Consider the following 14,031-nt stretch of genomic DNA (forward strand, 5'->3'; position numbering starts at 1 on the left):
CAAATAATTTTAAATGTAATAATCAGACTAAACCATGTAATGGCTCAGCAATTGGAAGATGCTAGAGTTTGCAAGCACTTCACAGTTGATTTATTCAAACAGTTCAAGGATATCAGAACCCCCATCTGCCTATCTCTGTTTCTAAGGGTGGGGGATAGGTGTGACCTAGGTCAACCTGTACCTTTCCATGGAGCTGAGGGTGGAGTCAGTCCTACGCAATAGCAAGGCTGCTGCAAATTCAATGGATGGATGAGATTATGGGGAGGAAATGACTGCAGTAAGGAGGAGAGAAAGAAATTCCCACTTCACAAGAATACATCAACCCAGGATCAAGGGTTGGAGAAAAACCAGTGGTAGCTTTGATGCTGGCCTAGGGGTTATTGCCTGGTTATTTTGTTTTCTTTTGAGCTGTTAGGGTCTTGTCAGAGGAGGATGGGGTTGGGAGTGGGGGGGGGTACTTTCTTTCTTGCTCTCTAATTACTGAGCCAGGGTGGGAGAAGATGAGACAGAACTTCAAGAAGATGGAGGCAGGATCTACAGTGATAAGAATTTCAATGTTTTTATAAATGTGCATGAATCTAGTATGCTGGGCTAAGGAAGACTTTTCCAAGGTTGTGGCCCAATCTATAATTTCACACACAAAAAAAACCCCTCACACTCCAAGTCAAATGATTATATTTCCCCTAAGAGAGCCACTGCATGGTGCCTTAGGGAAAAAAAAAAGGTTGAAAGTCAAGTGCAATGAACAAGTCTCTCACTGAATGCTTGGACCTGATTAGCACGGAGGCTTTTTTGCTCCCAGGGCTTGCTGGAAGGAGAACCTGAAGTCTTGAAGATTGGGCTGGTGATGTCATTCCCATGCTCTGCAGGTGACTGAGTTACATGCGCATAAAACAAACCAGGCTAATTGGCTTGGGTTTTGGTCCAATTTATCATTCCTCTGTGGGAGAGGATTTCTGTGAGAGGTTATATTAAATATAACTTTGAAATAAAGAAATCCCATACTACTCACTTTTGGTAATGCCACCAGAAACTTACTATGGAAAATACGACAGACTATGTAATATAAAATCTTAGTTGAGTGTTTTTTCTTCTCTTAAAGTGATTAATGGAGGAGAGTTAGTTTAGATGAATTATATGCAAAGTTTTTTTACATAAAACAAAATTTTCCATGATATTGTATTTCCATCTGTTTTCATTGCCTTTTCTGTTTGAATTAATGCAATAATATTACCAAAGTCATCCTCCATTACATGACCATTTGCCTTCACAGTCAAGCAATGATGTCCTTTTCAGATGAAGCTATTTGTTCTTGTTAAAACAGACACTGCAGTTGGTCCATTTAGAGTCCATTACTAAGTTGCTTGACTGATTCCAAGATAGAGCTGGGAGCTGAGGCAACTAAAAGTTGCCATTAACTGCTCGGTATGTTCTGCTAGATCTGATGGGGAAAATGACTAATATAACTGGGCCAATGAGGGAAATGGAAGAGAATTAACTCTGATTGACTCCCCAGGCAGCAGACTCTGAGATGAAGTTTGGGGTTCAGGATATTTAAGGTATGCCCTTGGGATCAATGCCTTGGGAAGGGCAGAGAAGGAAGCAGGACTATGCCAAGGGAAACGAGCTGTGATGCAGACCCATGGACTGCCCTGCTGACCGCATTGGCAGTTGTGGCACTGAGATGGCCCTTCAGTGTTGCCCTGAATTGGGCCAAGATGGCCAAGGCTTTATAAGCCTCCACTCAGTCACTAGATGGAGCTGCCCTAGGAAGCGGCATGATCCTGAGTGCACCTGCTCTTTACAGCTCAGGCCATCCCTGGAAAGTTTGATGGCTGAAGACTGTCTATTCATGGCAATCCTAGCGTCTAGGCCCTAGCCACTAGGGCAGTGGTTCTCAACCAATGTCATTTTTTACTCTCAGGGGACATTTGACAAAGTCTGGAAATATTTTTGTCATGGGTGGGGGTGGGGAAGATACTATTGGCATCTCATGGGTAGAATCCAGGGATCCTGTGAAGTCTCTCGAAGCGCAGGGTCAGTCCCCATAGCAGAGAATTATCTGGTTCAAGATACCAATAGTCCCAAGGCTGCAAAACTGTGCTCTAGAGCTATAGATCCTTCCTTGGAGCAGAACCTGGGAGGGCATCCCAGCATCCACCACACTTGTCAGATAACAGTTTTCTGTGTTCATTATTCTTAATCTCCCATAAATACTTTGAGTCAGGTCTTAATATTTCTGTTTCCTAATGAGGAAGCTGATGCTCAGAGGGGTTAAGTAACTTACCCAACATCATAAATTGAAAAAGAAGCAGAGGTAGGATTTAAAGTGGGCCTGTTGAAAAGGTTGGGAGATTCTCTGACTTGCCCTTGATAGCTCCCTTTTTCTACTACAAACGCAATATGGATGGCTTTTGTCATGCTGTGGAAGTGTTAGGGAACTAGCTATACCCTTACCTTTATCTATCCCACTTAAAAGGCACAGTGGAATATGAGTGAGCATGGCACATCTAGAGATGACTCTGAATCATCTCTAATTTATGTTTTAAGTAAACCATTCCCAGACTTTTATCTATTACTCTTAGTAACAGATGGCATACAATTATCTTGCTGTTGATTTTGCTACTAAGTTAAGATCTGTTGGTAATATTGGTAAACACCTATATGAGTACAAAATTTTCAGGGGAATTTGTTTCATACTATCTCCTCATGGTACTGCACCATTGAGTAAATTGAATTATCCAAGAATATCCTTCAGATCTTATTGTCACCTCAAGAAACTTGGGTTAATTTAACTAAATATTAGCACCTACTTTAGTACTTAATATAGAGTAATAGTTTTATTATAAAAACTTCCCTATTTTCATGTTATAAAGAGTAGCATTTGCTAGTAAAGGTTTGCACAGAAGCAGAAAGTATTCACCTATTTTGTAGACATAAAGATGAGCATGTATTTTAAATCAATTATTACTCTAAACAATCACATTAATTTTGCCCTTTTTAATTGGACATCCATGTAAAGGAATAAAAATAGTCTACAAAAATGTTAAGGGAAATGTAATACACATTTAACCCAAGGATATAAAGAAAAAGGACTTAGACACTTCATTATCATTGCTGGCAATAAAGTTAGTATTAATGTCAACAGTAGTTTCAGATTTTAGACTTATATCAATCATGCCCATATGGTAGGTATTATTTTCATTTTATAATTATAAAATACAAGGACCCAGAGAGATTAAACAACTTGACCAAGTTAATGCAAATGTACATTGGCAGAGGATGTCATCATGCCTAGATCACTTTCTATTTTTAGCCTATTTTATTATTTTATATGCATTCAATCAAATTCTTTAAATAATTTTTAAATATACAATATAAGCAATACAATGCCAGTAAGTGTTTAAAAACTGTTTCTTCAAAAAAAAAGTGTACGTTTAAGGATATACAAATGTATAGCACACAACTTACAAAAATAAAATATCCAATACTCTATTATTCTATGTAGCCACTTGATTCTCACAAAATGCTTTTTTTTTTTTTTTGAATTTTACCAAACTCTGTACCCAAGCTGTGGTTTGAATTGACTAGGTATTGTTTCAACATACTCCTCGACTGGGACTTTCAGATTTCCGGCCACCAATGTGACAGCACTTCACATGAATTGGAGAGTGCACAATAGCACACCATTATACAATATTTTTTGCCATATGGATACTTAAATAATCTCAAGAGCATAGATAACAGTAAACTGTAAGAACTAATTAGGGAATGATGAGTTCTGAGTATTTTTTGCTTTAGGTATAACTTATTTCACTAAGAGATTATGATTTAATTTGTTAATAACTGTGTTTAACACTCAACTCACAAGATTCCTGAAAACTTATTAGTCAGCTCTTACAAACTGGCATGGGTTGGCTTCAGCACAGCACTGGTGAAGAGAAGAGTTTTCGGTTAATCCTAAATCCCCATTTCCAGAATGTCTCTTAGTCCACCTGAGTGGGGTGTTATAGCTCAGAGACTGTGAGGAGGGGGCTTACAATTATTGAACAAAATAGATGTTGAGCTAGATGATGTCAGGCAAAGAATTTTCCTTTAAAACTGTTTTTTGTGGTTTATTCACAGGCATTTCCCTGCATTTCAACGGGCATTTATGGTAAGTGACGTAGCTTTCGATGATTTTATTTCTTTATGTTGTTAAAGGTGGGATTAACTGGAAAAATAAGCAGCTCTCTTGTGAATATATTTTCCTGTGATTTAAAGAGACTCAAAATGCAGGTCATATCCCGTTAAGGAATCTCAAGAGGCTACCTGGATTCTTTTGTGTTCTTGAATGTTGTTGTATTGAACGCCTTGTGAAGTGAATTGCTACACGGAGGCTTAATATCTTTTGTTAGGCAAAGATTTTTGTTCTAGGGGGATTTGACCTCCAATATTGTATTCTTTAGTAAAGTCAGGTTTTTCTCAGAAGAAACATAATGTACCTAAAACCTGCGATTATTCTGTTGTGAATTACAAAATAGAGAAATGTGCACACATGCTTATATCTGTATATGTAAATTAAAAGAAATCAAAATAAGTGGCTCCTCATAGATACAAAGAATCTTAATAAACTGCAAATATTTTCTTCCTGGTATTCATGGTTTGTTTAAGTAGTGACTGCTTCACTGATGGAAGCTAATGTGTTTAAAATTACTTCTAAGTAGTCTAAAACTCTCTAAAATATTCTTCTACCTATGATAACATTTTATTATGCTCTTTTTCTCAGGTCACTAATAAGTTAGTTTAACAATACTAAGATATAATGGAGTTTGTCACTTAGGGTTTTCTGATTCAAGCAAAATAGATTTGACCTTTCTGAACTCAAACTTCTCACATAGAGCCTCTTAACTGAAAAATAAAATATGTATGAATCTAAAAATAGAGCTTAAATTCACTACCGCAGGGTAGGAGATACCTAGACCGATGTCAAAGTAGAAAAACTTATTCTTTTTTAATCTGGTACTACATTTGAAGGCCTTAGTGAGAATGAAATGGAAAATGTAAGTCTAAATCAAATTCAGTGGAGAGGATTTAGTCATACTATTTAAAAATTAAGGCATACTCTCTTCTCCAGATTCTACATTTCTTTTTGAAATGGATGAACACTGGACTGGAGAAGGCTAAACTAGACCATCTGCACAATACTGCCCATTGTGGTCATTCTCTCTTCCTCTCAAATACCTACTTAAAAATCTTAAATATTTGCTTAAAGGAAGCATGCGCAGTTCTGCTTAGTCTAGATCCCCAACTCTTCAGTTCTCCTTGCCCAGGAACAAACCAATCTCCACTGCAGAAATGGTTTTCATCTTGAGTATTTATCATAATCTTGATATTTTTTTTCTTAACTGAACAATAATAAAATCGAACTGCCTAAAACAATACCATCCACATCACATCTCTTATGTTTATTACCTTACCAGATTGTTGATGCCTGTTTCCTTTGCTTTTTTCCCCCTCAGAATCTTGTGGTAATGTGCAAAGAGCTTCAGATGGCAAGATCTTCTAGCATGAGATATTAAAAAAAAGGGGGAGGGATGTTTGTGTCAGCAAAGTAAGAGTTCAGAGTAAAGGAAGATGGGGTGTATAGCAGTTTGATATAGTTATGAGTTCCAAAAATAGATATTGGATTATGTTTGTAATCTGATCTATTACTGGGTATGATTGAGTTATGATTTGGCTGTGATTGGGCCACGTCACTAGGGTGTTGAGTCCCCACTCACAGATAAAAAGCATGGCAAAGGATAGAGTTTGGAGCTTTTGATGCAAGGGGTCTTAATGTTGGAGTTTTGATGTTGGAGTTTTATGCTGAAGTCTTAAGCTGGAGCCCCAGGAAAAGAAACAGAGTCTTTTGCCTGATAGCCTACAGCTAACCTTGTGGAGAGAGGCAAAGCCTAAAGAGCCTCATAGTCTACAGTTGACCGTGTGTAGAAATCAGAGGAGCTGAGCCCAGAGGAACCCAAGAAACCTGAACCCTGGCAGATGTCGGCAGCCATCTTGCTCCAACACATGAAAATAAGAGTTTGGTGAGGGAAGTAACTTAAGCTTTATAAGCTGGTATCTGTAAGCTCCTACCTCAAATAAATACCCTTTATAAAAACCAAACAATTTCTGGTATTTTGCATCACACCCCATTTTTGGATGACTAATACAGGGAGGGACAATAAAACTAGAGGCTCGGACAAAGATTTTAAGAGCTAAATCAAATCCAAAGCAGATTGTGGTCAACTTTAATCCTTGCAGGCAAGGATTTCTCCTTAAGAGTAACATGATGCAAAATATAAGAATGGGTCCAATAGTTTACTGTGCTATGAGAGGGAAATGCAAGATGGCACAACAAAAAAGAATCACAGTTTCCTGGTGCAATCTGACAATGCAAACAGACTCAGAAGAATGGACCCAGAACAGACAAAGGGGCGGGGTGGGGTGGGGGGGAAGCCGAGAAATAATAAAATCTTTTTAAAAAAGGCCATGGGTGAGAGCATTGATACAGTGAGTCACAGTAGCTGGCTGGGAGGGCTGCCACCAGACAAGCTTAGCCAATTTCCAAAATGCCAAATCAAAGAATATAGTTCTCAAGTCCTAGGTACTCATCTTTTTTCCTTTCTATTTACTTATTTGATAAAATGTGGGACCTACAAAAGTCTGGTATCATATTACCTTTTGTTAACCACACAGGGGCTTGAACTGTAGATTTGTCTTAGTAATTTTGGATTAATATTCCAAATCTCTAGTTACGGGCTCATTTAGCATTATGTAACTTGAAAATTCTCATGTCTTATGAAGTTACAGTTTTCTGATACATCCTTGACTCTCTCAGTGCCCCAAAACTGTAGATCAGATATTCTCATGTTCTTCAGAACTCCATTCCTCCTTCTCCATTAACTAGATCAGTTTTGCTTTTATCTAGTAGTATTTCAGATATTTTAGTTCAACAGAGTATTCCATAGATTAAAAAACAAAGAAACTGAAACTTTAAAAGTCAACTCCCAACTCGCACTACAATGGCTTTAGAGCAAATTTGAGGGTCTCCTGGCTCTAGACTTATCCCATATTCCAAACCTTATTAGATTAATTTTTCTAAAATTCTAGTTGGTAGGTATTTCCCATCTGCTCAGGAGTTCTTCATCATAGTCAATTACTTGCAAGTTAATGTTCACTCTTTCTAGCCTGAACAATTTGCACTTGATAGCTTGTCTTGAACCAGTGCTCCTAAAATTCATGAAGTGGGGTAGGAGGGTGTGGGAATCTCTCCTCAGGATACAAATTGGTGAGTCAAGAAAATTACGTATCTTACTTTGTATATTCAAGAAGGGGATTTAATTTGTAGCATTTCCCAAAGTTATTTGATCATAGAAATTAATATTATCTTTCTCAGGATTAGTGGTTTCTCCAGAATATAGTTTAATTTTTTAGTACCTATCCCCCACAGCTACATCTTCTGATAACCAGTAATATGATGAATCTCAGAATATTCCATGTACCTTCCCAGGTCCAAACTTTTATGTACTTGTCCCTTCCTGAAAGGTACCCTCGAAACACACACGCACCAAATTTACACACATCACTACCACCCTACCTCTCTACCATACTACCTTTCCCCAACAAAAACATACTACACACATTTAGACAAGGTTGAAGTTCAATCTCTAGGAAGTCTTCCTTGAATAAGTTCGGTGGTTATATCTTCTGAAATTTTCAACATTTGTAATCTGGACAGCAAGTATTCCCTAATTCTATAGATTTTTGCTTGTACAGCAGTTCATAATTCTTTAGGTAGCTGGAGATTCACTTGTACATGTCCTTTGTACACCCAGTGCCTAGCAAAGCACGGTGTCCATAGGAGAATCTCAGCAAATGTCTGCTGTTGATGACAATGATTGAACCCAGAGTGTTGTCTAACTGAAGATACAGAAAACAGAATAGTTGACAAAACAACAGAAGTCTACCAAGTTGGTATGTTCTTAATGGAAAAAATGACTATTCTAAGAAAAATGTATTTGCAAAAAGTGTCCTCAAACTGGACATGGTACTTCTGGGCATGGCGGTATCCACCCTGACAAGGTGAAATGAAACACCAAGACTTGTTCAGACATTTGAGCTGAACACAGAACTTTACTTAAGGAAAAGCCACTTTGTTGTTTATTGTGTTCCATGGAACAATGTCAGTGATGAGGGTACAAGTCAGCTTTGAAGCCCTCCTCTGACTTTTCTTGACTTGCCCTAATCCCAGCTGCTGTAACGTTGCAAATCTCTTTACTTTGGTTTGACCTTCACTTTTAGATTTATAGACTATAAACCCACTGTAAGTACAGTTTTCTAGAACACAATTTCGGGTGTGGTGAATCCATCTTTTGAAGGGAGTTGGTAATTTAATTGCCAAGGCAAGCTTATACCAGGTTAACTTCTCCAGGAAGCATTCCCATTTCATGGAAACTCAGACATCCTCACCATGTTCAAGGTGAGAATTGGGTGCACCACCAGTAGGTTGGGGGTCTTTAGTGGAACAGCGGAAGCTAATTGCCCTCCCAGTCTTCTACTCTTCAGCCTTTTGGAGCAAGCCCTAGATGGCAGCAAAACCAGCTGTGCCTTTTTGCAAGACAGACTGAAGAATGTCCACTGTGTGGCTCAACCTGATAGAAGGCAGAGACACAATGGGATCAAGCCTTGCCTCCTTTGAAGTTCCCCTGGAAGAGGAACCAGACTTTGCCACTCTGATTTCCAGCCATGTAATGCTTCCAGGACAGTTCTATGGTAAACCAGACTCATGCAGAATGAAAAGCCACATTTGGTAAATTGCAAAAGAAAGGCTTTGTTACTTTTGGAAAAATAGATCCAGATGAGGCTCTAAAACCCCAGATTCCTGTTAAAACTTTGAGTTGGCCTCTAAACCGGCCTCAGAGGGACAGATTTGATCTTCCCTAATGGACATTTCAGACCTTGTGTGCCTTCTGCCCTTTGAGCCTGACTTGGATACTCTGGCGCTAATAAGTTTAACAAAAGAGGCTAGACATGATACATGGCAATGGAATTTTTACTGGGGAGTGAAAGGCAGAAATTTTAGTCTATTTTATGAGCGTAGATATAGTTAGTAGAAATGAAGTCCAGGCGGAAAAGTGTATCCCCTGAGTAACTGAAAACTGGGAAAACACTCTCTGGAAAAAAAGAAACTTGGGTTCATTTTTTCCCCCAGTTATAATAATGTGGTGTTTTTTAGAGAGGAAGGCATTTCAGACATTGAGCTATTAGCTGGAAACCTGAGGAAAAAATTTAAGGGTAACATAACTCAGCTGAAGTAGCTCATATATTTATTCATTCTACTTCTATTATCAATGTGGAAGGCTTGCAGCCTGTTTCTTTCAAAGCACCTGACTTCCCTCTTCTTTCCATGAGATGCTGCCAGGCCACAACTTTCTAATTGAATTCCTCATTTGCATTCAGGTTTAGTCTTCTGCTTCTAATTGGTAAAAGCAGGACCAGCACTATGTTCTGCTAACCTTTTACCCACTTGGCAAACATTTTTATCAGCACTTCTGCCCAAATTCACAGGCATGAGTTGGAAAGAGACCAGGGCGTTCTCCCACAGCAATGCTGAGGGCATGCTTTAAATGCTGACAGCCGTGAGAGGGTGACAGTCATTGCAATGCAATTCTGGGCTTGCTGGAAGAGTTAGCTTACGCAATGCATTTGGGAACTAAGGCAAAACTAACAAATATGTACCTTTCCTTTCATGCCCTGACAGTCTCCCTTCCTTCCTCTTGCTTACTTCTCTTCCCTTTGATATTTCCATCTCCTTTGAAATTTTCCTTCAGGTGGTATAATGTCACTTCTGTTCTTCTGTCTCTCAAAAATTTCTATAGCTGGCATCTTAGGCTTTCTGTTCAGGTCAAATAATTTCCACTATACGAAGTGTAATTTTTCTTGGCAATCCTTGAGTTAATTTGCTGGTCCTCAAAGCAAAGAAATGTTACAATCAGTATAACTTACTTCCTTTGGGAAAATGCAGTGCTGCAGCCAAACCCATCTCAATTATACCACATTTGAATACTACTTTATGACCTGACCCTCATGAGGCACAGGAGAAAGAAGAGCTGAGACAACAAAATGCTGGCTATTGCATTGTTTCCAACCCTCTGAGTTTATCATTTGAATACAGTTTTAGAAAATATGTATGTATCCATTTGTGCCTATAAAACCTAGTGCGAACATAGTACGAAAGACATCCAACTAAGAAACAAAGTACTACCTTTGCCCTAAAAAAGTCTGGAATCCAATAACAATATATGCTGGTTCAGCTTGCATAAAAATGGCAGGAAGACCTGTGAGCAGGGTTCCCCCAGGGGGTCTGCCAAAAGAAATGAAAATCCTGCAAACCTAACTTTCTGGTACCATGGTCGCAGAGAGAAACCAGTGTCAGTCTCCCTGGCATTCTGTTTAAAACAGAACAATTTTAGAACTTAACTAAAGGGTTAAGTATTTCCAAAAGTAATAAAGATTACAACATTTTTTTAAAACCCCTTCTTAGATCAGGATGTCTGCTCCCTTTAATTGTGTCAAGGTAAAAATCTGTCTTAGGGTTCAAAGGCATAAAGGAATTCCATTCTGCCCCTTCTTCAGATGCAGTCACTTATTGCTATGATTTCTTACAGAAGTATTAAAACATTAATCCTTATAAGGACATTGGAAAACTACTGCAGTAAACTATAGATACTATCCATTTAGCAGTAACTCTTACAGCCACCTTGAAAAATTAAGACCACTATGAAAATGCTTTCTTAGAGAACTTTCTAGGGGCTTTAAGAATTGCCCGTGCTTCTGGTTTGATCACTGAAACAATTTCTGTGTACTTGTCTACTTTTTGTCATCCAAAATCTTGCATGACATTCTTCTCTTGCTCTTTATACACACTTGTATCTAGAGGGTAAGATTAATAATAACATAGCTCAGCTTTCTTTAGAAATAAATAATTTTGACAGTTCTTAGAGAAACCAAGCATGTTTAGCTCTTTAGGAAAATGATTTTTCATGTCAAATCCTTCCTAGTCAATGATCCTGTTCTTAAAATGTATCTCGAAATGCATTTGAAGAGACTGTCTTAGTTAGGATACAGCTAAGCTGCTGTAACAAAGACTCAAAAATAGAGTGGCTTAGTGAATATAGAAGTTTGTTTCTCACTTTACTAAAAGATCCAAAGTGAGCATTCTGCTTGTAGATGGATTTGTTCTCCACAATGATTCAGGAGGCCAGTGTCTGCCATGTTCTCAAACAGTGGCTCTGCTTTCCCCAGGGCATTTATTTTCATATTTACATACTCTGGTTCCACAAAAAAGCACCCACTCTCTTCTGGTCTCTGGTTCTAGAGCAGCACATGACGTTTCCACGCATACTCCATTAGAGAGCAGCTGGGCCCATGGCCACCCTAACTGCCAAAAAGCTTGGGAAAGTTAGTATGCCATGCAATCCCTGTGCCTGACTACAATTCGATTATGAGGAAAGGAAGGAGGATGAGATTTTGGAGGATTTCTATTACACACTGCTCAAGGAAAAAAGGAAAATGAGATCACTCAGATCACTCACAGGTACCTCAGTTTAGGGTCAGTGTGTCACTTACGCAAAATTGGGAAGTGTTTTTGAATAATGATGATTATCTTGAGAGAATACTTGATTTTTGAACAAATTTCTTTAGGGTCAGTAGTAATGTCCCCCATTCCATTCCTGACTTCACTTATTTGCTTCTTCTCTCCTTTTGTCAGGCTAGCTAAAGATTTGACTTTTACTGATCTTTGCAAAGATCCCACTTTTGGTTTTAATTCTATTTTTTAAAAACTCTTTATTTCATTTATTCTTATTCTAATCTTTCTATCTGCTTTGAGTTTAGTTTGCCTTCTAGGTCTTCCAGATGTGAAGTTACATCTGTGATTTGAACTTGCTCTTTTTTACTGTAAACGTTTAGAGCTATAAATTTTCCTCTGAGAACTGCCTTCGTTGCACCCCATACATTTTGATATGTTGCATTTATTTTCATCTCAAGATATTTCCTGACTTCCCTGATAATTTCTGCTTTGACCCATTGAATGTGCAAGAGTGTGTTGTTTAACTTACATGTTTGTGGATATTCTGGTTCTTCCGCTGACATTTATTTTTAGCTTCATCTACCTGTAGTCAGAGAAGATGCTATGCATAGTTTCAGTCTTTGAATTTATTGTGACTTGTGGTCTATCCTAGAAAATGATCCATGTGCACTTAAAGAACATGTGTTCTGCTATTTTGGGGTGCAGAGTGTTGGATGTAGTTTGTTTATAGTATTAAGGTCTCATTTCGTTATTAATCTTCTGTCTAAATGTCCTGTCCTTTGAAAGAGGTGTATTAAAGTTGCCTACTATTATTGTAGAGGTGCCTATTTCTCCCCTCAGTTTTGTCAATGTTTACCTCATGTATTTTGGGGTACTGTGGTTAGGTACAAAATATTTGATCTTTTTTTTTTTTTGGTGGATTAACCCTTTTAATAACAGTGTCCTTCTTTATAGCTTAACAGTTTTGACTTAGTCTTTGTCTGATATTAGTACAGTTACCCCAGATCTCTTGTGGTTACTATTTGCATGGATTATTTTTTTCCATCCTTCCACTTTCAACCTATTTGTGTCTTTGGGTCTCAGGTATGTTTCTAGTAAACAGCATGTAGTTGGATTATGCTTTTTTATCCATTCTGGCAATTAGTATCTTTTGATTAGAGCACTTAATCCATTTATATTCAGTGTAAATTCTGATAAAGGCAGGACTGACTCCAGCCATTTTTTTATGCATATATCTTTGTCCTTTTCCCCTTCATCCTAGCCTTCTTTTGTGTATAGTTGATCTTCTGTGATATTACTGCTCCCTCCCTCATTTCCATTCACTCAAAACTTTTATTCCTAGAGGATAAACCTTTGTTATTTTTTAACTTTTTATTTATTTATTTTACAGTAATATGAAACTTTTTAATTTTTTTTTAAAAGAAGCTTTAGATTACCTAAATGTTACATTAAAAATATAGGGGATATCCCTATGCCCCACCTCCACACTTCCCCACATTAACATTTTAAATGCTTTGCTACTTTCCATCCTTATCCTGGGATTTGTATTAAACAAGCTAAATCTTTAATCTACTAGTTCAAAAAGATACCAACTTACCTTTTTTTTTTTTATAAGATTCTCTGTCTCCTCTTTGTATTGTTTTAGTCACATATTACCTCTTTGTATTTTGTACATCCATAACATGGAGATATGATTTTTCTATAAGATTTCTAATATAATTGAATAGAAATAGATTTACACACTGAGGATACCGTTCTATTGGACTTTGCATTATTCATGCAATTACCTTTACTAAAGATTTTCACTTCTTCATATACTACAAGTTATTATCTCCTGTCCCTTCCTTTCAGCCTGAAGAACTCCCTTTAGATTTGCTCTGCTCCTCTCCCAGGCTCTGGGCTGCCTCTTCATTCCAGCTTAAGTTGGTTCTGTTTCCCCCCTTTGTGTGGCTTTTCTGCCTCCAGTAACTACTGACCACAGAGCGGGGCGGCAGGGGGGGGGGGGGGGGTGGAGAGGGAGAGAGAGAGAAAAAAGAATCCCTTAAAGAGTCAAAGGAATTCTCCTTAGAATCCTTGGAACTGAAGATAATATTCCATCCCTTGTTTCTCATTTTGGTTATGATCAACAGGGAGAATTTCCCACAAGTCACTGCAAATTGAACTGAAGTTTTGAAAGGGAAGTATTTTCACTTCTATAATGTATTGACCTGAGTTCATTTCTAGATTCACAAATGTTCCTACATCTTCTTACTAAGGAGCTACACTTATGATTAATGGCATGTTCTCTTTACTTAAAACATCCATTCTGGAAAGTGGGACTTAGCTTATGACTTAGTCTGGGCTCTAAATTCTGTCATTATTATGTCCCAGAACCTAGAACAGAGTCAGATGGAGATTGGGTCTTAATAAAACTTGTTTAA

The 14,031-nt window shown here is 37.9% G+C and overlaps 1 protein-coding gene across 4 annotated transcripts in view; it reads left to right on the forward strand.

The window, feature by feature from the left end:
- MACROD2 (mono-ADP ribosylhydrolase 2) overlaps positions 1-14,031 on the forward strand; it is a 2,160,736-nt gene that overhangs the window by 1,465,692 nt on the left and 681,013 nt on the right. For all 4 annotated transcript variants that reach the window (XM_058287576.1, XM_058287574.1, XM_058287575.1 and 1 more), the window contains one exon: positions 4,126-4,156. In XM_058287576.1, coding sequence (XP_058143559.1) covers positions 4,126-4,156 — 31 coding nt within the window. The remainder of the gene's footprint in view (positions 1-4,125; positions 4,157-14,031) is intronic.

The sequence above is a fragment of the Dasypus novemcinctus genome, chromosome 24 (genome assembly GCF_030445035.2).
Source record: "Dasypus novemcinctus isolate mDasNov1 chromosome 24, mDasNov1.1.hap2, whole genome shotgun sequence".
NCBI lineage: Eukaryota > Metazoa > Chordata > Mammalia > Cingulata > Dasypodidae > Dasypus > Dasypus novemcinctus.